The sequence below is a fragment of the Hyposmocoma kahamanoa genome, unplaced genomic scaffold, assembly GCF_003589595.1.
Source record: "Hyposmocoma kahamanoa isolate Upper Pololo Valley unplaced genomic scaffold, ASM358959v1 92, whole genome shotgun sequence".
In the NCBI taxonomy this organism is placed as follows: Eukaryota; Metazoa; Arthropoda; class Insecta; order Lepidoptera; family Cosmopterigidae; genus Hyposmocoma; species Hyposmocoma kahamanoa.
In genome coordinates, this window is record NW_020654748.1 from 4055973 (window position 1) to 4081481 (window position 25509).

General features: G+C 36.2%; 1 protein-coding gene across 1 annotated transcript; it reads right to left on the minus strand.

Annotated features, from left to right (window-relative positions):
* Positions 1–1264: 1264 nt before the first annotated feature.
* On the minus strand, positions 1265–21460 carry LOC113236651. The gene is made up of 15 exons (XM_026472813.1): positions 20972–21460; positions 19685–19718; positions 18940–18966; positions 18355–18393; positions 17821–18275; positions 15594–15790; positions 15345–15451; positions 15115–15227; positions 9873–9975; positions 8105–8217; positions 5671–5871; positions 4949–5316; positions 4210–4318; positions 2191–2272; positions 1265–1653 (listed from the first exon to the last, which is right to left on the minus strand). The coding sequence occupies exons 1-15, from the start codon at positions 21458–21460 to the stop codon at positions 1532–1534; spliced, it is 2559 nt and encodes an 852-aa protein (XP_026328598.1). The 3' UTR covers positions 1265–1531.
* Between the last annotated feature and the right edge of the window lie 4049 nt (positions 21461–25509).

Genomic DNA, 25509 nt, shown 5'->3' on the forward strand with positions numbered 1-25509 from the left:
CGTGAGTTGTGAGTCGCGTAGTTTGCGCTGCATTCGGTCTCATATAAAAAAGGGTTTTTTTACACGACGACGCAAAATGAGTTATCTGCCGACTCACGGGCTTAATGACGACTGCCTTTCGGTCGCATCGTGCAGCGGGCTGGCGCGGGTGGAGGTAGGGGTGAAGGAAGGGGTCACTTTGGTATAAACGCTTAAAAAGCTACTGAATAAAATACGTTCGTTTGGCGCTCCAACCGAGTTTCGGTCGAGTACAAACTGTGCAACTCAGAAAACGCAACTCACAACTCACAAAATTACGCTCTTCTGGCCCCACCCTAAATTAGTTGTGCAGGCATCGCGACTCATTAGAACACAGTACAGTGCTTCTATTTTCTCAATGTTCCTTGGCAAATTTCGTGTTTCGGCTGTCATCGGGTTTTATTCAGTTGCCCTTTGCCTTTGGTACAAAACGGAAACTTTCGGTCTAATAGGAAGTATATAGAGTTCCTGTCACATTTATTTATTATACAATGGGAGGAAAGCCGCTAATGAACAATTTCATAATAATACGTGTTCAAGCAGCGCGGAAAGTGATTATTCCATCGATGGCGAACATACTAACATAGCTATGTCAGATGAAGAAATGCGTTCAGGTACGGACTGAATTGAACTTAATAATAAGCGGAAAAATATTCATTTTTAGTTATATAAAAACTTTACACATATTGACATGGAGTAAAGTTATTAAAAATGGGGAAATAATTTTACTGCTTTATATAGTTCACACGGAAATCAAAACAATGATAAAGTACGTCGTTCAAAATTCAAATTATTATAGAAGTAGTTTCTTAATTGGGCGTGGAAATTAATATTCGTGTGCATTCGGAAATCCGATGGTTGACGAGAGACATTCGAGAAAATAGAAGCACTGTATAGGTAAGTATTGAGCATGTACTGAGCGACGCATCTATGCTAGTACATTATATATCGTTGCATACAAAGTTTTTGGGATCTAGACAAATATGTATATGTCCGGTAAAGCTAATGTTGCTTAGTTCTTCCAAATTAGATTTTGATATTTCTCGAACTAAATATTGTTCTCACGGACATAAGCGAGTTAAATAAAAGACCTTATAACCAATTACAATTTTAATCTGAACAATCATCATCATCATCATCAAGATGTTACTAGGACATGTAATAAGAGTTATTAGATCTCCATTGTCTAAAAAAATCTAAATACATTTCTATTCTAAACTAAATATAATGAAACTATAATCTATCAAAAACACTAATAATTGCATGTCAAAATTATTGCATAGATTCAATTATGTATATAAGGTATCAATTCATATTACGTATATAAGCTTTTGTTACAAATTAATTCCACTCGAAAGATGTGTAAGAAATTTAGGCTTATATCTTACATATGCATGCAAGTATTTGGGTAGTAAAAGCAATTTGCTCTCATTTTAATTTTCATATATACGAATTATTAAAAAAGTACGGCCACTACATAAGCATTTGCTGTTGCAATCCAAATACACCACTATTATAATGCTTTTTGGCAATCGTTTTTTGGGTCACTCTGGATATTGTCACCGGTCGTCTGATGCAAACCGCAGTCGCACGTCTCGCGACTAGGTTGACAACCTTTAATACACTTATGTTGAACTGCAAATGTATTTAAAATAAAATTACTATTACTTCGTTTAAACGATAACGGAAATAAAAATACGAAATCACAATTACTACAATTATTACGAGAACACACACGTCGGTCACTCATCATGGCTTCAGGGCTCATTGAAAACCAGCGCCACAATCAGTTATGGCTGTGGCTTATGCTGAATGAAGTCGTTTTGCGTACGCCACAACCGCATTTGTAGTCGTCATATTAAATTTTTTCCTTTTTGTCAGTTTTATTTATTTTATTTTGTTTTATTGCATTTTTTATTTTGGTTATTGATTCTTTTTTTTTGTTTCGCTTCTCTGTGTTATCAATATACTTTTTTTGTATCTATGTATTGTGGCGTTGCAATAAATGTATATTCTATTCTAAAATGGGGTTCTCAATAGACTTTGACACCGATTGGACTTGTATAACCCCAGGCAAACAGATTAGTTTTATTAGATAAACTTTTAATGTAATGTGTCTGTATTAGAATATTATTAAAATAAATACCAGCATATAGCAATAACATTACGCACCTAGTTCTTTAATAATAAAAAGTGACGGTGGTGGTTTGCAAGGAATGCAAGGCTTTTTGAATACTTGCGCTGGAATTTCCTCCTGTATAACACATATAAAAAGTTAACAACATAATTGTTTAACAATTTTAATTGAATTGATATTCAATTATTTTTTGTGAAATTACTCCACTAGTTTGTTATAATTATTAATACAAAGATCGAATACTAAGTTTTTTTCCGATTGTTCGATCTTTGTATTAATAATTATAACATAATTGTAATTTGATTCAATTTCAGTGTACCAAGTATTTTTTATTTTGTGCTAGAGCAACGAATAGACTTCTAGGACTATATAAAATTAGACAGGGCTAGTCATTGTGTGTGGTCATTTTTTAAGGCTCAGTTTTATGATAATATACTTATTAGAATAGGCTTATAATTACAAGAATCGCCAGTTTGAAAATACAACCGTTTCTTGCTTAGTAGCGAGCCGATGGACACTGCGTCTAAGGGTCGTATTCTAGAACTCTACTCAATGCTCAAGTCAGGATTGCACTGGAAACACAAGCACTGGAAATACGACCCTAATGGAAGGGACTTGAGTATGATTTCGAGTGCTTTAAACCATACTCAAATCCTGACTTGAGCATTGAGTAGAGTTCTAGAATACGACCCTAAGAGTATCAGTATTTGGAAAATATTTCCGAATATTTTATACAAACAAGAAAAAAACCTATAATGGCTCATTGCGGGGTATAGCTGTCGAAGAGTCAAAAAATAAACCGACTGAACAGTTTCATTGACATTTTTATAAGATTACGTTTGATCTCATTTTGTATCCCTCACGCGCCCTCTTATGAAAACCGAATCGAAAGGTTAACAAGTAACTTTTGGACCCTGTATGTGGCTCTTGGATCGACTTTGGACATCATCTTCAAAGTTTCAAAATTCTGTGACAATTTCATTTATCCTGTCTGCTTTTTTCCATTAGCCATTCCTCGCGTTTCGGCAAATTAGACAACATTGAAACCAGCAAATACAAGGTTATCTTGATGGTGATTAGTTAGGTTCAATTTATATTGCAGCGGAATGGAATGGAAGCGATTTCTTGAAATGATATCGTACATAGCATAATGAACTTTATGGTCAATCGTGTAACGTACAAACTAGATACGAGCCAAACTCTTCATCGGAACGCGCGAGCGTTTTAAGATTTTCGCTCGTATTTAGTTTGCACGTTCATTACATGTACAATATCGTTACAAAAAATCGCTTCCATTCCAATATAAATTAAGCCTAACCATTGTCTATAGAAAGCATGTATAATGCAGTAAATGCGTATCCGGCAATGGGATAGGAGCACATCTGATATCAATCTGGAGAACTGGAAACTGTGTTGGTTTGCGAAAGAAATAAGAACATAGCTTAGTACCAGACGGTTTTTGGCACATAGACGTGAATTTACTACTAATTAACAGAGTCACCACATTTATCGACACGGAATTGTATTAAGCAGGCAAGAAAAAGCTTTATGAACACAAAGTAATGTAAAGGTGGGTGGATATCCATTAGGTTCGCGCACTAATTCTGCTCCGCGCATCTGTAACCGCTCGAATGGAGACGTTTCGTGCATCACTATAAAAAAACTAAGTGTGCCACCGGTTCGCGCATCTGTAATTGCTCCACAGTTTTCATTTGAATGTTGAGCGAACACGAATGTTGTTTTGCTTGCGTCCACGAACACACTGCAGTTCCCTTTGTGTTCGCGCAAAAACCGCCAACGCGCGGAGCACTCTCCGCGGAGCGTGGAACGTTGCAAGCAACATTGCCTGTGAACGTATTCACTAATGGATACCCACCTTAAAAAGTAGCGAAAAGGACGTTGTGCGTTTGACGTTGGCTGTCCTAACGAAAACGTAACGCGCAACGCTTTTTCAAAATTTTTTAAAACTTTTATTTCCGGCTCAAGCCGATTCCTTGTTGTTTACTACTGTGGTGAGTCCCCAACGTTTATTTTAACCCGTTAATAAATAGTACCTTGTCTAATCGAGTGCCAAATATCATCATTTTCGATGGAGATAGACTCAGTGAAAGGTCAGGGTGTTTCGGCAATTTTCCTCCGCAAATTTTGGAACAAATCTTTCCTCTGTAAAATTATAAATATGATTGTTAAGCGTATCTCTACAGAATTGTATGACTAACAGAGACATTGTAAATTGATCTTAGCAATAATAATTAGAATTACGTACACATAATTGCGTACGTTGGGAGTAATTATATAATTATTTATTAGATTTATCATATTGTGTTTTTTATATTTAAACTTACGCACTTAAATATTTAAACGGAAAACACAGGAAACTTATTTACACTAAAATTATCATAAGCGTTTAGTAGTAGTTAGCTATCAAATCACTGCTGGGAAATTGGGACTCTATCATGAAATTTGTTTTTCTCTATCTCTCTATCATGAAATTTTTTGTGAACTTATTAGACTCAGTTTTGATTGACACGTATTGTTGTTAAACGTCATATTATTATGCTCGATGTTAAAGGCATTGATTTTAGCACCGGTCAAACCTTCAAACTTAATATAATCAATAGCTAGTAACAAATAGTCCCATCATATTCGTTATAAACAACAAAGTCTTAAGCGAAATGACAAGTTTACTAATTCGTGTAGTTTTATTATGAATAATAATTTTCCATTTGTATCTTGTGAATGTCATTTTCATCATCAATGTTATCTACTTTAATAATTATATCAAATGTGTACCTCGGATCAATGGGATGACGTATCGGTGCGTTAGGATAGCAAACGATTTCATCATCACGCAGCCCTGTATTGTCAGCGTCTCCTTTTTTAAATCCAATTTTGTCTGGTGTGGTTTTTACGGGAGGCAGAGCTTTTAATTCAGGCATGCTCAAGATATCTCTTGCGGGTAAATGGCAAGATATGCAGGTTTGGTTGCGAAGTATTTCCCTGTGCTCATTGTATTTTTGTTCAGGACCAGCTATTTCCATAAAGTAATCTATTCGCCGCTGCAGCATATCTACATTAAATTTAATATCTGCTGTCACGAAATCCGTTTGTTTCACATCAGATTTAAAATTTAGTATTCTTATAAGGTCGTCAATCACTTTCTGTAAAATTAGATTATTAACGATTTCACCTTGTTATGTTGTCACTGTTGTCTAACTGCTGTATCTGAGTGAGGGTGTTACCACAACTCTCATGTACCTGTAACACTGCACATGGTCACATTACTGCTTGGCGGCAGAAATAAGTGAGGCGGCAGTACTTCCCTGGACGATTTCTTTCACAAGGTACTCTACTGCTACTAACAATAGTTCAATAAGCTATGGGTTACAAGGTAAATTGAGCTTATCTTAATTTAGTAGAATTAGACGTCAATAAACATATAAAGACGAAATATGCAATTACATTACAATTTACACGGTATATGGTTTATTTAAAAACTAACAAGCAAATATTACCTGCCAAATTGTTTCTGTGGCATTGAACTTATCGTACGCCTGGATGATACGTTTTTGGAAATCGCCACGCACTGCTTCCAAGTGCGTTACAGTCATAATGCCATTCAATTCTTCTATACCAGCTTTCTCTTTGAGCTTTTCCGTGACTTCGTCGCGATTGCATTTTGTTTGATTCAGAACTTTCAGTTGCAACCAGATCGACTAAAAACCAAACTGAGGGATTTATATCAATACTTTTATTGAGGTATGAATAAACTAATCAACGTAAGGTCCATGTTTATCCGATACGGAGGGAAAGTGCTTTAAATATTATAGATAGGACATTTTGCTTTAAGGAGCCATTTTTAAAAGTAGCTGAGGATCGAATCGACCAAATGTGAACAAAAACCATCCAGTATTTTTATGATGCCGAGACGAATAAGTCGTGAGCCTGGTGGTAAGCGACACGTCTGTCCATAATGATCCACAAAGATCTGAAGAACACTGCCACTGCGCAGGCCACCCTGAGCCATAACGGTACCAGAAATATCAATTAACGTAAGGAAAATTTTGTCGAAAATGAGTTACATATATCATTGGATTCGGAAGTTCCCGCTCTGTCGATTGGTATTATTAAAATTAAAGAATAAACAGTTGTTTAAAATATAGCATGTCCCTTACATTAAAAAACATTTAAAAAAATGTTTAGTTGTGACTGCTGTTACTAATATTTTATCTGCAAACCGTCGAGCATAATGTAAGCAGGAAGAGAAATAGAAAATTATACGTACCTAATTCTATTGTAAAGGATACTCGATCGAGTATACTCGACGGTTTACACATAAAGTATTACTAACGTAACGCACAACTAAATATCTTTATTAACGTAAGAGACATGATATGTTTTAAACCACTGAGCATTCCTAAATCTTTCGTTTATAGCATGAAAGAAGAGGAATTCTAAGAAATTTTGCAATCACAATCAAAATTAGAGCAGACAGTAAAAAGTTATAGACAGATTTAAAAAAATAAAATAGTTTTTTGGCTCTCCTGAATAAACGCGGTTTGTCCCTTACATTAATTAATACTTCTGGTATCGATAAGTTGACAAGTTCCATGTGCCTGTAATTTCACTAGCACCTTTACCTTTCAAAACCGGAACACAGTAATGCTCACATTACTGCTTGGCTGAAATAAGTAAGGTGGCAGTACTTCCCTGGACGAAATATTTCACAACGAGCTCTACAGCTACTCATTACAAGGAATAAGTGTATAGTATCTGAAATCCTGTTTATAAAAATGAATTTATGTTTGTTTGTCCCGTATCGTTCCATTTTTATTCATGAAATTGTGATAAAACTTTCGTGAGTTGTGCGTTATTCATGCGTTTGCAAATGTTTCAAAAATATTAGATCCCACAGCTGGGTACGGGATTCCTATGTGGAAAAGTCAAGGCCATAACCCATCACGCTGGTCGAATGCGGGTTGGAAATTTTATACGTATTTAGTGGCATTGCAACGTACAACTAGTATTTTATGATTCAGTGTCTATATTAATTTGATATGATAAATACACAACAAAAGTTAGAACCAAAAATCCAGCTTCGGCCAACATTGTATAATATAATATCAAGTATAAAACAAGACAGGAAACTTAAAATTAATTTGAACTAAAATTGTAATCAGAGTATATCATGCTTGAAGAATATGTTGAATGGCCTTCCACTAATGTTTTTTATAATTCCGAAATGGTCTTGATTTGATACTTATCACTATAAAATCTGATAATTTATTTGAACAGACGCCACATTCGACTCTCTATAAAAATATTTTGCTATGTTATATGGATGATTAAAACAAATCCAACGATACTATAAATTGATTAATTCAGATTGTTTGTGTTAACATAATATACACCCATATGTACAGTCAACAGCACATCAAGCTTTACACTTTTGTTCAAATATTGCACCCAAACCAGCAGAATAAGATCCGACAACGCGTCACCATCCCCCGCATCCCACACAGCGCGTCGTAAGGAGTTGGTAACTACCAACCCCGCTCGCGCTCCGACCGCCTACTTGCTGACACCCATACTAGTTCGGAGACAACAATTAGTACATACTATCAATACACGCAGTCAGTAGTCAAAAACAAGTCACTAGAACAAGCGTTTCATTTCAGATCCTGAGCAAGAACCTGCATGAATACAGTCCACAGATCAAGAACACCGAATATCTTCGATGCTAGAAGAGCCGCATTATCGACAATATCTCTATACATAATACACGCAGCTAATATAACAAGTCTTATTTGATTCTGCCTTATTCGAATAATAAATAGGTAAGGGATATTCACATCGCCGGTATGGGTCAGTTCGATACCAAATGTGATAGTGTTCTTATGGCCAATCTCATTCAGGCAGGTACATTTTAAATATCTAGGGTCAACTTACATTGAGATCAGCTCCTAACTGTTTTTGAGCAGCACTAAGTTCCTTTTGTAGGCGTAGAGTTCTGTTTAAATCCATGGCTAGTATGGACAATTTGCTATTCATGTCCGCCACAGCTAAAATATTTAAAATCCGTTATATGCAAGTGATGAAAGCAAATCTTAAACTATTATTGCCTCATCTCCGCATTTGCGGGAACTATGGTAGGAGCACTTAACAAACAACCACTTCTACTTTGTGTTAACCAACAGCTTATTAACTTGCTTAAAACCTATTTTGAAACAAATCATATAGTATATTATTATAACTTTATGATGTACAGTACAAATCGCACCCCTCACGGAAGAATGGCATAAGTGGAGCTACGTCAAACATGTTTATTACTCTATAAGATACAGACAAATATAACCCATATCCTTTCCAATTCTCTGTAACTCTAACTACAATTTAGTCGATTGAATTAGAGAGGATAACCCACATGGGTTATATTTTTCTGTGTTTGATGGAGCAATGAACGTTTGTTACGTAACTCCACTTATTATCTTCTATGACAATTTCGCGAAATATATTATTGTTATTATTAGCTTATCTCTCGGTATTTTTTAGATTACAGATTACCATAGGTCGCTAAGTCGAGTGTGGCGCGCCCGCGGGGTACAGACGTTGGAGGGGACGAATTGACACGACGCGTGCGTACACAGATATAAGCGATCAAAATGCGTGAGATCTGTCTTAAGATAATATGCTATATAAGGCAGTGAAATTAATAAGTAAAACCAAGATACTATCTTTATTATTATATGTATAAATTAAGTTTTACCAGTATTTGTTTAAATTAAAAATAATTTTATATTTATTAATATTAATAAAGAGGCAAAATTTGCTTATTTTTTTATGTAGAATAATCTCGGGAACTACTGAACTGATTTTAGTAATTATTTCATTGATAGAAAGCTACATAGTTGCTGAAGTATATTGGCCATATTTTACTTTGTGTCAATATTTATTATTTTACGAAATCTACTTGGGCGAAGGGCGGAGGGCGGTAAGCCAGTAATTTATAAAATCTTATGTTAATTTATAATATTATTGGTGTAATAATAATTACGTCAACTAATAGAAACTCGACCACAGCCGAAATATGAAGATTGCCGAGAGATATTAAGAAATAGTTGTATACACTGTAGTAATATTTTAACTTCCTGTGACGTATCATGTGACAGTGGCTAGATTTTAAGGAACCTCACAAACATTTTATATATTTATTTACTGGGATTGTTGATATAAAATCCAAGTGTAGCGATACAATCGCCTATAAATTTCAAGTGTAGCGATGCAATCACGCGTTTGTATCGGTGCAGTCGCGCGTTCGCATCGCTATTAAAATCGCGCACGTGTGTAAACGTAGACTATTAGCGACTACATCGCTGCTAAAAGCCGACGAGTGTAACCGCTCTTAGTGGTTGTTTATTGAAGAACTTAATATGTGTCTGTTAAGTATATGTTAACGTCTTTTGAGACGAAATAAATGTGTAGTTTTCCCATCCAGTTAAATAAAGGTATTGCCGAAGCTTATTCACTTGTAATAGAAAATGATTATAAATAAATAACATTTTACAGTATGTTAAAAAATTACATAAACTGTTGGTATTTTATTACAATCACTGAAATGCTTGAATCAGTGATTTCTGGTTTTCTGGGCAATTTCATTTATATATACGTTTGAGTTATCTTGGCTACTATAAAATGTTTATCAAGATTTATTTGTTACCCTCCGGGTCGCCTGTTTGGTTGGAAAGACTTTCGGCCAAATTATCCAGAGCCACTTCTAGGTCGTACTGCATTGAGCTCAAATTTTCTTGGAATCCGGTCATCTACAAATTATAATTTATAATTTTCTATTTGTCTCTTTAAAATTAATAATAATATAATTTTTTCATGTTGTTCCTATTTATGTTTAAAAGCAAATTTACGAAATATAAACTTTTCAAGAACTAGGTCTTAAAGTCCTATAAATAGCACATTTCGGTGTATTTTATACTCGTCGACGACGACGCGCTATAGCGAATCGATTCAAACGTGCACAAACGTCGCATTGCAAGCAAGCAGCTTATAATATATTCTATTGGATTTCTAACACCATGCGTGATATATACGCGTGACTACAGCGCGTTTGTGGCGCGACTCTAAGAGTATAATGGTTTGGAGTCTAATAAGAACAACTATAATAATTGTATGAAATACTGCAAAAAATAATTCATTTATTTTAGTTTTAGCATTATACAGAGGGTAATTTAGGGTCTTTTGTAAGGTATTATATATCATTTCGTAAGCAAAGAAATTTAATAAGTCTCAACTCACACTGGCGCAGAGTCGAAGCGTCGCGACGCGTCATGTTTTTAGCCTATAGTATATTCATCTCTACTTACCCATTATTAAGGTACAGATTAGTGTTATGCAAACATGGGAACGGGCCTCGACGCTTGGTTGCAGTCGAGCGACATCGCGCGTCAGTCGAGCGCAGTGAGGCGTCTGACGCCGACCACTCTGTGATCCGGGCGCACTAATGCGCGTCGACGCGCGTCGCCAACCGTTGTAGTTGAAAAACAGGATGCGACGCGACGCTTCGACTCTGCGCCAGTGTGAATTAAGCCTAAATATCGCAAATATTAGGTCCTTACCTATAAAATTGCCGCTTGCAAATACTGGGAAATTTTAAGATTTCATTTTACTTAGAGTTTCAAATCAAATTATAGTTTTAAAAGCTATGCTATTTCTTTTAAAAAAACCGGTTATTCATTCATCTGTCGTTCGATTTTTTAAATTTAGCTGTTTCTATGATCGTAATATATAAATCGAAATTGCGTATTTTTTCGAAAATAAGTTCTGTCGTGGCACCAACGCAGCACAACGATATGTATGGACCGTTAACGCAAGTAAGCGCACAGTGCGTTTTTGGTTTGGTCGCTTCAATTCTGGAAATTATCTCAACAATGAGCCCCGTGGCTGACCTGAGACGAAAGTCGATAACGATGAATTGAAAGCTATAGTGGAAGCAGATTCATCTTAAACAAAGTCGTAATTAGCAGCAGCCTTCAACGTAAGTGATAAATAGATATGGATTAATTTGCGTCAAATTTAAATAACAAAAAGCTAACGAAGTGGGAGCCGTATGAACTCACTGAACAACAACAACTTGATCGCGTCGAAGCTTGCCTTAGCTTGTTGAATAGGCACTCAAATGAGGGGATTCTGTATCGGATTGTCCCTTGTGATGAAAAGTGGATCTCTTATGACAATCGAAAACGTTTTTCGTACTGGTACCACTTGGGGCAGCCCAAGGATGTCCCAAACGTAAAGTAAGTCAAAAGAAGCTGCTTGTGAATGTATTGTGGACCTATACAGGCATTGTTCATTACAGCTTCTTGAGACGTGGCACAACAATTACTGTAGAGGTATACTGTGAAGAATTGCAAGTGATGATGGACAAGCTGGCTGTCAAACAACCGAGACTTGTCACTTCCTATACTCGACTCCTTCTCCACGACAGCGCTCTCCGGACCTCCTCAAAACTTACAAGAGTTACGACTGAAAACTCTCTGTCACCCAACATACTCACCAGACCTTGTTCCATTGGTTTAATTTTTTTTTTCGGAAATTGGATAAGTTTTTACAGGCAAAAAAATTTCAATTCCTATGAGGCGGTAAAAATGCCTATAAATAAACAGTTCATCGATTCCCGTCCGCAGCATTTCTATAGCAGAGGCATCAATGATTTCCGTTAAAATGGCAAAAGTACATTGACTATAATGGTCAATATTTGGATTTTTTTTAAATAAAATATAGGTACGCATTTGACCTCCATCTCACCTGATGGAAAGTGACGATGAGGTCGACGATGGAGCATGCACACCTAAATAATGCCTATTCACTCTCGCCTTGAAAAGGTCCAAGTTATAACGTTCAGGGAACAAGTCTGCAGGCACGGAATTCCAATGCATAGCCGTTCGCCATATAAATGTGGAAGCGTAACGCTTCGTGCGAACCTTTGGAATATCCACAACATAGGTGTGGAACTCAAGCCTACGCCTAGTCCCCCGGTGATGGAAAAAGAGGAAGGCGGAATTAAATCGTGTAATTCCATCGCACACTCTCCGTGATATATCCTGTAAAATATCGATAAGCAGGCAACTTTACGGCGGTGTTCAAGGCTTTGCAGCTTCGCTAGCAAGGCTCTACTAATTCCGAGTCACCTATAAGCCTCTTGACACGGTTGTCAACTGAATCCAAAGTGGCCAGTTGATATGTAGCAGAGCCATCCCAAAGGTGGCAGCAGTACTCCATGCACGATCGAACTTGTGCTTGATACAGCTGAAGCAACTGTCCCGGTGTAAAGTAACGCCTCACCCTGGAAAGGATCCCAAGCTTCCTTGCTGCATTTTTGGCCATGGATTCAATGTATGTGCCGAAGTTCAAATTGGACGACAGGTTAATTCAAGTAGCTGGAGACAATCGGCTATCGGTATGGATGTATCACGAAAAGTCGAAGTCAGCTCAAAGGGACTCCGTCTTGTGGAATAGACACGCCTGCGTTTTGGTAGCGTTAAATTTGACATGATTGGCATTGCCCCAATCGGAGACTGCCTGATCTATCGCCATATGTTCGGAAGAGTAGCCTTCTAAGACCACTCGAATCGAACGTTCACTCAAGAAATCCGAGATCCAATTACAAAGGTCAGTGGGAAACCCATAAGAGGGAACCTAATTAAAGGGCTTGCGTGCCAGACCCAGTCAAAGGCTTTAGAAATGTTCAAAGACACTGCAAGTGCTTCGCCTTGCTTTTCTATAGCCTCGCTCCATATATGATAGGCATACACAAGAAGATCCCTAGTTGATCGCCCTCGTCGGAATCCGTACTGGCGATCACTGAGGAGGTCGTTGTCTTCAAGGTACAATAGGAGACGGTTGTTGAGTAGACGTTCCATCGTCAAGCAGAGTATGGAACTGTGAGAACGGAGTGACTGAGACAGGTCTATAGTTGACAGGGTCAGCTCTGCTTCCCTTGTTTGGCACAGGTTGCACGTTTGCAAGCTTTCACGACCTGGGAACTACACCAGTCTCAAGTGAAAGGCGGTACAGGTGTGTGAGAACAGGGGACAACTCAGGCGCACAGTTACGCAGGGCTAGTGCTGGAATTCCATCTGGCCCGCTAGCTTTATTCATGTCTAGATTTCGCTGAGTTCTAAGTACCTTTTTTTGGCGTATGCGAACTGGCGCCATATTGCAGCCAGCCTGAGGTAAAGTAGGTGGTAGGGTTCCTGCGGCATCCAGACTCTCTGCAAAGAATGAGGCAAAGAGATTCGCCTTCTCTTCCGCAGTATGAGCCAGCGAGCCATCGGGCCTCAGCAGAGGTGGCAAAGATGGGCGACAAAAGTTAGATTCGACCGCTTTGAACAGGGACCAAAAGGTTTTGCTGCCTGCTGGATAAGAGGCAAGCTTAGCCCCTATGCGGCGCACATGGTTGAACTTGGCCCTAACTAATATGCTTTTGCACTTCTAGGCGGCCTTATTAAAAGCTTTCTTCAAATTCTGAGTACTCGGAGCTTTGCGTAGTCGAGCATCTGCCCAAGCTTGGTACGCGGACTGTTTATGTGCTTCAGTACAACTACAATCAGCGTTAAACCATGGACGAGCTTGGGGTCCATTGGGTACATCAAATGTGGTATGTATCCTCCATACCCAAACGCAAGACCTCGACTACATCATCAGCACAGCTCGACGAGTCTCCTGATGTAAAGCACGCCTGCCAGGGATATGACGCAAAGAAATGGCGCATTTCATCCCAATCTGCTAACTTGTATTATCGCTACACCCGTCTCATACAGTTTTCACCAGACAATGATCGGAAGTACCCAGTGGGGCATCCACAACCACAGAGTATCGGTCCGGATCAGTTGTTAGCAGAAGGTCCAAGCAATTAGCCGTATGAGATTCAACATCTGGTATCCTAGTGGCACACTGACAAGCTGGAATAGGCTTAGCGTTAACGCAAGTTTACGCGTCTCTCGCTCAGCGTGATCGGTCTTCTGGTATGGGAACAACCATTCTTGATGGTGTGCATTAAAATCCCCCAGAATGACTAGTTGCGCCGCTGGTTACCTATGCTGAATCTCATCAGACATCTCACTCAAATATTGGAACAGCTTGGTTGTCTCCTGATCTCCACTGTGCGATTTGTGCAACTCCTGTGACTACCAGAAGCCACGAAATGGAAAAACTCGGTACCTCAAGGTTCTTGAGACGCTCGACACAGATGTTATCGCGAACGTAGACACAGACTCCGGCACGAACCTGTGCTCCGGAGTATACCCGGGGTAGCTTAGGTACGCTGCGTCAGTCGGACATCTAATCTGCGCCTCTGTGAGAAACAGCAGCTGCGGTTTGTCGGTTTCAAGGTGGTAGTGGACCGAATCGAGATTTCAGTGCAGACCTCGGATGTTAGTGAGGTGCACTTTTAGTGGAATTAAATAAAATTAATTTTTTTTCAATGCTTTATATATAAAACGGCAATTTCATAGGTAACCTGATAATTAACAACATTCTCAAACATTATTTTTGTAATAATTACAATTTTTACTCATAATATTTACATAAGACTATTTCTCTTTACATACGTAATCCATTTCAAAGTCTTGAAACTATAAAAAACTTACAAGAAACAGAGGCTTTAAACTACGGAAACTTTTTATAAGTTAATAACATAATTATCATCGTGTCATTTCTAAATATCATTTGTCATCAATTGTTTTCCTCTAAGATTTGATAAATCAAATCGTCAAATATTTTCCTTTAATGTGATTTCTTGTCTGAAGAAAAGAGTTTGCTATCGCTGGTTCTTTGTTTACAGTTTTTCTATTTTTTAAAAAACGAAATATAGAATTGCAAAAAATTCTGGAGGGGTCAAAACAACAAAAATATCAGTCTGAGAATTTTAAAACATTTTATATACTCACAAGTGACGAAAATTCAGAGTCCATATTATTAACTTTTTCAGCAAACAAAGAAACGATGTCTTCTAATCCATCAACTATAACTTCCATTTCTAATATATCACTGATTTCCTGACCTGGTAAAAAAAAAACTACTGTGTTTGACTAGTCCTATTAGACCTATTTTATTGACGCACTGGATCGTATTACCACGGAATAAGACATATATTTAAAAAATCTAAGAAAAATCTTACTCATTTGTTTTGCAAGAATTTTTATAGCATTAGCTATTTTTGAAATTTTTCTCATCTTTGGGTCTGTTTCCATGAACATATCATCATAAAATTCTTGCAGTTCACCCCTGAAATTAATAACCACTTGAATATATGAAACGAAGGAAATCAATGGTTGATTAACCCTTCTTCTTGGGACTCCAGGTACAACATGTCTAGCCACTTGGAAAAGATATTTACTACCCGTTGAATTAAAGATAGTAAACTCACAGTAAATTGTCCATATCAATGAAATCACTATCCTTCATAACTTTGCCTTTTTCTCTTTTTAGGTTGGGAACATCATCAACGCTAGTTGTAGCTATGTTTTGTAGGTCGAAGTCAGTGGATTCACGGTATATTGCCATTGAACTTTGAAATGATAGTGAGTCTCTGGATAAATTCTTTGCCTCCTTCGCGTTTTCGTTCTAGAAGAAGTTAAATGTGGTGTAGTTGAATTATGTTTCACTGTATAAGTATGTATTTATGCTCGATTTGCAATATTAAATCTTGTAAATGTAAATTTGTGACGTGTTTAGAGTTAGTTAAGTACACGGTAAAAACAGATTACTTAGAAAAAGATAAAATTCTTTTTATGAAGACAAATTTATTAAATCCAACAAAACGATCCTCTCCCTATAGACGCTAGAGAATAATTACTTGATAATAGTAAAAAAACGTCTCAAAAGTGTATTTTAGTTGTAAGATACAAATATTTAATCCAAGAGCAAATTAATTTACTTCAAGTCACAAAGTTACTCTAGATTCAACAAAATATTTATTAGTTATTAGAAATGTCCGATTTTTGACTTGGAAAAAAAAAGAATGAAAAATTGAGAGGTACTTAATTCTTTGACTGAAGATTTACGTTTTCTAATGTCAAAAAGCGTAAATTTACAGGGTTATGGACCCAACAGTATGTCTCAATAGCGTGAAAGCACACAGTTTAGTGTCAAACCTAAAAGTAGCAGAAATAGGACAGAATCTTCTCAAAAACTTGAGTACCGTTCAGCGCCATATGAATGCTACAGCGACAGAAAGCACTTACAATTCAAAATATATGAGATGACTTAGGGTCGTATTCTAGAACTCTACTCAATGCAGGAATGCAATTGAAACACAAGCACTGGAAATACGACACTAACGGCAGGGACTTGAGTATGATTTCGAGTGCTTTAAACCATACTCAAATCCTGACTTGAGCATTGAGTAGAATTCTAGAATACGACTCACACTATTGAAGTTAACAAAACGATAGCGCGTTTCAGAGTACAACTAATGCCATCTAGCAGTGGCGCGATGGAACTAACTGCATGTTAAAGTTGTGCTTTGCTGAAACCAAATTTCTTAAATTATGACAACAAATAACACACTAACAAACTAGAGATACTGCGTATTGTTTCTTTGGATAAATGACTGTTTATGATTTTTATGATTACAAGCACAAGTAAAAGTAATCGTTACCGCTGGTGCATTCGGCGACATGTCAAGACAACATTGACTATGAAAACCGCAACGGAATGTTGCTTTAAAAATATACTCTAGAATTTAGAATATTAATCTGAATAGCAAACTACTTCTGTTTTCGTTTAAGAATATATTTTCTTAAAATCCACCAAAGAAATTTTTAATTCGTTTTAAGATTATTTAACTTTGATGTAAGAGGTAAAAATTTCTTAATGTAAGTCATGTCCAATTAATAGATTAGAAATGAAATAAAATCTTGAAGCGAAGGTATTTGTCTAAAAGTTAGAATAAGTTAAGAGTAAAATTGTATTAGAAAAAGGTAAGCAGTATTTTTGTATGGACAACATTTTATTACTTTTAATAAATATTTTTTCAGAATTAGCAAATATTTTGAGAAATTGCTCTTTCTTATTAGTAGAATTCCTTTTTTTCTATAGATGACTATAGACGAATGGTCACACTGATGCTGCTTCCACTTGTGTCATTCTGAAGTTATGTGGTCTGTTTAACTTATGGTCATCTATTTTCATAGATTTGGCTTTGGAACAATACCTTCTCTGTTTCCTTTTCCTTTAAATTTAAATGGACTTTTAAAATTTTAACCTTCATTTCTAAATCTAATGATATATTATATAATAAATATTATATAGGAATCACGAACGTTGCTCCAATCCCAAAGTAAACAGCCAAAGCACCTGCGTCATGGATATTGGAAACAACGACGATACCACAAACACAGATCCAAGACAACATAGAAAATTTTTCTACATTGACCCGGCCGGGAATCGAACCCGGGACCTCAGAGATGGCAACATCACGAAAGCCGGTATGCAAGCTACTCAACCAGAGAGGTCATCACCAACGAATTTATCTACATGATAGAATTTTTTTTTAAATTTAGCATTACAACAAAAAGATTTTTGAACATGATGAAAACATAAAACTCAAACTTTATACTGATACTCCAAAGATAATTAAATATTTTATTTACCAGAGAAGGTGTGAATAACTTCTGTCGTGGTGAAGTAGATGCTGGAGGTGGAGTAGATGGTGGAGGTGGAGGAGGTTGAGGAGTTGCTAAAGACGGTAGAGGTACAGGAGCTGGTGGAATTGTTTCAGGCGAAATACTTGGCATCACTGACGTCTCTACAGACTTAACAGCCTTTAATTCACTTGGTGTTCTGTTAGCTAGCTCTATGAGCAGTGTCGTCATATTCTCCAGATTTCTTTCAGCCTGTTCGAGACGAGCTGAGAGTTGTATTAAGGCCATGGGATCAGTCATCGAAAGTTTCTTCTGTAATCCCAACATTTGTTGAACAAGATCATAATTTTTTATATTATACGTTCGTTGAAGTTTCTCGACGCGTGCAACTAATTTATAAAATTGTTCAAGTGTAACAACTGATTTAGGAGCACCATCAGCTTCACGACCTTTTTGATCCATTTCTATATGGTACAATAATCAAACTGTTATAATTCAAGCTGGTAAAGATATAATTACAATAAACAAACATATTAAACCTACTTTCGATGCCAAATTCTTGAGCTGATTCTGAAGATTCCACTGTACAAAAAACAAACTATTAGTAACATATTTGCTTAACAACAAACCTAATAGATTTTATGTAACAAATTTGTCAAAAAGATTTTGTTTCTGCTTTGGTAGTATTGGTTTCTATCTTTTATTTAATTGAGCAGCAAGTGTGTAGAAAAAATAGTTATGCAATTGCCATATAATTTTGCTTTTGTGGCTGTCACTGTGGTATTTACTTAGCTACATAGAGGTATTTACATATTCTCGCAAATGTATACATTTATACGTTCTTTGTCATTAATTTGTAGAATTTTGGCCGTAATAGATTATTGATTTGAAATATGAATTCCCTTTTTGTCTTTAAATAAAGAGAAACTCGAAAAGTAAGTACGTTTTCTTAAAGGTACGTAAATTTCCACTTTTCGTTGTCTTGATCACAAAATCAAAGTTTTTGCAGGGAAGTTTTTTCTTAAATACTAATGTTAGAACCAACTAGAAAATGATATTGATGATAAATGATAGGTAACCCAGAAACCAAATGGTGTCACGTGGTGATTAAAAGTATAATAAACTTACCTACAATTATTTTCTCCTGTTGATAGTCTGTAACAATAAAGTTTTGTATTTTTAACCGACTTCAAAAGGAGGAGGTTCTCAATTCGACGGTATTTTTATAATGATAATGACAACTCCCGGCATTTCTGAACCGATTTCGAAGATCATTTTTTTGTTGGGAAGAGGGTACCTCAGTATTGTAATGGTCCCATTTAAATTTGTAGAAAATATTCCACCTGTAAGGGTGGTAAACTGGAGGCTGAATCCGGTTTCGTGCACTTTCCGGTAACTGATTTCAATAAAACTTGGCTAATAGATGTAATTCCACAAACTTTTGAGGTTTTTTAGTACTCGGTATTGAGATTATTTGCTAACTTTTTGACATATTGTTCGCAAGTCTGTAGTTCCCTTCTTTGTGTTCATATCGAGTAGTCTTTACAGCTTAACAGTTTGTTATTACCCTCATGTATTGATTTGGACGAACCCATCGGAGTTTTCAAAATGTCACAAAACCCTTCTACAGGACGGTAGACGGTTGTTTGGTGATCTCACAAACTCTTGATTGTAATAGCGAAGAGCCATTTTATGTGAAGGAAATTTTTAAATTGCTTGGATGTGACAGAAATAAAAGGTTATAAGTAGGTGATATAAATCTCACCTAAAACGCTAACACATCTCAAGCAATAAGTTTGTTTTTGTTGCTATTTGTTGTACTTTGTATTTACGTTTGACATTGTGGATAAAACGAAAAAAAAAAAAGATTTACCGGTACTGCTACCACCACCACGATCGTCTTTTTCCTGAAATTAATTATATTATTGAGTTGTTTTGCGACCATGATATTCAATATTTTTTTGTAAAAATTACTCTAAACTAGTTTCTTATAATTATTAATACATAAATTACGCACTGATTGCTGGAAGGCACTTATTCGAATTCAGCCGGATCGAAAAAAATCTTAGTATTTGGTCTAAGTATCACTAACTGTAATAAACTAGTGGAGTAATTTCACAATATATAATTGAATATTATGGTCGTAAATCAGCGTGGCTTTCAAAAAACTTAATTATAATTATTAAAGGACAACTCTGTACAAAGTACCTGGCTGAGTGAAGAAACAGATTTCTCACAGACGACGCTATGGCACAAAAATCGTTAAAAACATTGACTTACAATTATATGGACGTCGGGTCCGCGCTAAAAAGTGTCCGCACTTGTAAGGCGCTAAAATCGTATACAGAGCGCGACACTCCGCTTTAGTCTTCATTTGTTCTACGGACAGCGCGATACTGCGATGACATAACAATTTAAATTTCGAATAGGTTGACTTGGGACATTTTTTTCGTGGTTTTTGTATTAGACCCGTCGTCCATATATTTGTAAGTCAATGGTTAAAAACCATAGATTTATACTAAATCTATGTTAAAAACAGAAACAAAGATCAGCAACAAACACGTAGAAAAATTTGTAAGGTCTGCTGGTTCTTACCGATTGCTGGTATGCGCTGGTTCGAATCCAGCCTAATTAAGTGTTCGATCTTTTTTATCATCATTATCATACCCATTTATACGTCCGACTGCTGGGCACGGGTCTTAATATTATATTATCTTTTTTATATAAATAATTATAATAATAATAACGCACACACTCAACATAGCCCCGCACTAGGGAAACCCTGTGTCGCGGGTGCCATGGACACACATAGACAATCACAAATTACACCCAAACTCACGAGAGAAATAACTATAGGCCGTACAATATTTCTCCCGGCCCGGGAATCGAACCTGGGACCTCTGCGTGGCAGTCCGGCATGGTAACCGTTCTGCCACGGAGGCAGTTAATTATGTTAGTTGTGTAATTTGTATGTTAATTGTGGGTAGCTATAAAAGACAACCTCATTCAGATGATAACTTCGCGCCTAGTAAGGTCCTTTATAGTCGTAGCAATTATTCTTGATAATTAGATGTCTCTTAGATACATAACACGTAGTTCTTTCTGTGTTTAGGCTTAAACTATAAACCAATCATAAACAAAACATGGATCTGGAACTTACTTTCCCTTCGCTAGTTAAGTCATTGGAAGAGAGTGACTCAGTTGTCTCTGATGAAGATTCTCTAATAAGTGTTTTGTCTCCAGTCTTCTTTATAACCTTTTCTAATTCCTTTTTCCCCTCTTCTTTGCCACGTGACTCATATTTTTCAGACGTAGACTTTTCCCTCTCGTCTTTGTTACGTACCGCAATCTTTTCCTTCTCGTCTTTGCTGGGTACCAGAGTCTTTTTTGTTGTTGTCTTTTCCTCTTCGTCTTTGCTAGGTACCGCAAACTCGTGAAATGACACACTCTTTTGTAAAGTCTCTAAGTTTTTAGATTTCACTGACTGTATTCTGTCTGATTCTCCTGTTGTTTTAACTGATACATTAGTGACAGTTTGGTCCGAAGACGACGACGTCGATGATATTTCATTTTTTTTGTGTTTTTTCTTCTTTTTACTTTTTATCTTGATATCAGTGATAGAAAGCTGGCTTCCAATGGCCGTTAACATCGCTGCATCGCCAAGTTCTATTGGAACTTGTCGATCCAATAATCGCATATGTTTTGCAAGTATAGTCAATATCATATGTATTAATTTGAAGTGTACTTTACAACCCTGTAAACAACGAGAATGATGGACGATCCATGAAAGCTGTACAATTTTAACAGTAATATTTTCGTGATGAGGGTTGTATTAATATAACGTTATGAAATAGCATAGTTATTTTCAAAATATGAATTTTAAGTCTAAGCAACAGCACCGTGTTTATATGAATTTGTTTTTGTTCTGATATATTAATGTAACGATTCCGTTGCTCGTTCGTTATTTTAAGCTTATTTATCTAGTATTTACCATTGTTAAGTGAATGTTTGTATTCTGTTTTGAGAAATTAAAGTCTTAAATCATAAAACCCAATATTAAACTTTGTTAAAAATATGGATGTTGTATAATATTACAGAATAATGTTTATTAATAATGTTTTTGATGAATACAAACCTCTTCCTTAAAAGCATCTTCAATCATTGCTCCTACACTCGTCAGAGACATTTTAGGTGATGTAACTATAATAATACCTATGTAATATAAAATAAAAATTATTATGTAAGATATTGTAGGAAAAATGCTACAAAATTCTTTGTTCCTTGATGGATTGAAACAAAGAAAATAAAACCATAAAATGAAGTTGGTGACAGTTATACATTATTATTGCCTTAATGGCGGCCACTAGGTTTAGGCCAGTGTCAGTTTCGAGGAATGCGGTCAGTTGAGGATGAAAAACTTGAACAACACTAATATTGGTCAAAAACGCCAACTAAGGTAGGACAGTTATATACTGGAAGGTTAAATACGTTAGTTAGGTCAAAACCGACATTGAACCTTAGACTTTTTCCATCCTCTAAGCATTGAACCTATATTTCTATAAAGCGGCTGTATCGCTTTTGCATCGCTGCTACAAGTCGCGGCGGCTCTTAAATCAGACGAAAGTCTACACGTAATAATGTCATTTTTAAAAGCTTGACGTACCCGTGTGCCATGCTTTTTTATGTATGATATTATTCTCTATTATATTTTATTACATTATTTTTTTATGCAAAAGTCGTACCTGGTGGTAAACGACCCGCAACCTGAGATGTAAAGTTGACAAGTCTCTTGTGCCTGTAGTTTCACCAGCACCCCCTTTCAAAACCGGAATGCAGTAATGTTCACATGACTGCTTAATGTTCACATGACTGCTTAATATTCACATTACTGCTTGTTGGCAGAAATAGGTATGGTCGCAATACTTCCTTGGACGAACTCTTTCAATTAAAGCACCTCTTTTGCTATTAAGACTATACTGTTACATAGGGCGCACTATAAGTTTCCGAAACTGGCCACTTACATAAACAATATTTTAAAAGTAATAAAACATTTGAAAATCGAACTCTTTGGCTGTAGAATACAGTTTGTTTCATCTGACCATCACTTGTTTTTACATTGTGGCGTCATTTTAGAAATTGGTTGTCTACATCACCATGGATTTAACTCGTGAAAATTTTAGTAGCATGATTTTCTACGACTTTAAGTGTAATTTAACAGCTCAGCGGAGCTTCGCTCGGCTTCAAACTGCTTTTGGCGATGAACAATATGCAAAACGATTATTTATAGCTGGTTTGCAGAATTTAAACGGGGTCGTGTGAATCTCAGTGACGAATTTCGAGATGGTCGCCCGTCCACTGCTGTGAACAACAAAAACATCGATGCTGTGCGCCGTACGATCAAAACAGACAGGCATGTGACATACCATGAGATTCGGGCATCTTTAGGCATAGGCATGAGTCAAATACAATCAATACTACACAAACATTTGCGTGTGAAAAAGCTGTGCTCTCGGTCCCACACAATTTGACTGAGGCTCAAAAAACGGATTGCGTCACTTGGTGCAATGTCGTGCTTACCAGATGCAGCGAAAGGGCATCAAATTTCGTATGTGACGTAGTAGGTGACGAAATATGGATTTTAGTTACGATCCCAAAATAAAGCAGCAATCAAGCATATGGGTCTTTCGAGATGAGCCGGAACCAAACAAAGTGGCGCGCGTGCAAAGTACCTCTAAGAGGAAGATTGGTTCTTTTTTTTTAATAAAACTGGACACGTGGCTACTGTTGCTTTGGAGAATCGTTGTACCGTGAACAGAGATTGGTACACGACCATTTGTTTGCCGGAACTTATTGACAAACTCCGTAAAAATAACCGTAAACGCCGGATCATCTTGCACCACGATAATGCCAGTTCTCACACGGCCAGGCAGACAAACGAATTTTTGAAGGTGAACAACGTGGACCTTATGATCCATCCCGCGTACAGTTCCGACCTGGCAACTTGTTACTTTTATTTATTTCCAAAAAATAAGAACCAGTTACGCGGTCAACGATTTTCATCACCTGAAGAGGCTGTCGAATAGTATGAAAAATATGTTTCATGGATTGTCACGGAGGATTGGCATATATGGTTTCAAAATTGGTTCATTCGTATGAAAAAGTGCATTAACGCTAACGGAGAATATTTTGAGAACCAATGAATTTATTTTTGACCCTTTATAGTATTTTTTTCTTATTCATTCCGGAAACTTATAGTGCGCCACACGTATTCTACTAATTTTATAATGTTTAGATATAAGTTAATTATCGAGTTCTTAGGTTTTCGCGATTGTTACATATAGGAAATGAAACTATTTCCTTAAATTAGTTTTATTAAAATTTTTTTTTTAAAAATTAGTTAATTTCCTAAAAGTTAATTGTTCTATCTGTAACTTAAAACCTGAAAATAATCTGAAAGTGTGAAAGTCACAAAATTTTGAATGGTTTCATTATGTTGCGATGATAGGTGTCAAAACGGGCCTATTGGATTATGACGACTTTAGTAGGTAATACGATGTCGTAAGACATGGCTTTCTTTGCACGCTCCAAAACAATGTAATGCTATCAGTTTTTGGATATTGATCTATTTGTGCAAAAAAATTACTACTTCTTCCTTGTGTTTAAAGTGAAAAAAATCTTTATTTATACTTATTATGTATAATCTTGTATATGTTGCAGAAATATATAAACAAAGGAACTTCGCTTAAAACTCATCGTTTTTGGAGCAAAAATATTGTATCTGAAATAAGTTTCTTACAAATAGAAAGCGTTTTGTGTTAGTTTACATAAAGAATATGAACTAATTTGTGAACAACGATAAAAATAATACTTGTTGTACTATACTAGTATAGACACCCAATTTTATACAAAAGAATGTCGCACCTGTAACTCCGATTATTCGGACGCTTATTTTGATTCTTAACGCGATCAAGAGATGGTACCAAGTAAACCCACGATGCGATTGTAATATTATTTGCAAAGGCCAACGGATAGTAGCTTTTACATTTTTGTCAAAGTCTTCTTCAAGCGTTGATTATAATTATATACCATAAAAACATACGTTTATTAAAATTGCAAAGAAGCTGAGTTCGTATTTTAGACATTTTAAAGTAAAAGTCAGTGCTAAAACGTCACTTACTTTCGAGAATAAATTCAAAGAAACGCCATCTATACAATCGACTGCAAACAGTTTACTGTTTTCACCAATTATTATAATTGTAAATTAATTTAGATTGAACGTTCCTAAAATGCTGGTTAAATAGTTTTCCATTTCCATTTTATATTTTATACTTCTTATTTAGTATGATATACCTAAAATATTCGAAATTCAATACTTTATATATTTGTTTCATTTTATTTAAATCTACAGTTTTAAATGTGTACTAAAGCTAATTTTCAATGAATTGATACTCGATAACGATATGTATGTTGTTTCTAAGCATGAATTTCAGGTAAGAAAAGTTTTTGATATTCGATAACGTATAATTATTATGAAAGTAAAACTGCGTGTAACGCAAGAAACCATCTCAAGTTTTCTTGCACTTTGCCGGTGTCATTTTAATATACCAGTAGTTTCCGGGGTATGTCATTAGAGGGAAAGGATACAAATATAAATTTGATGTAGTTTTTAATTTTGAAATATTTACAAGGTTTCCTTCG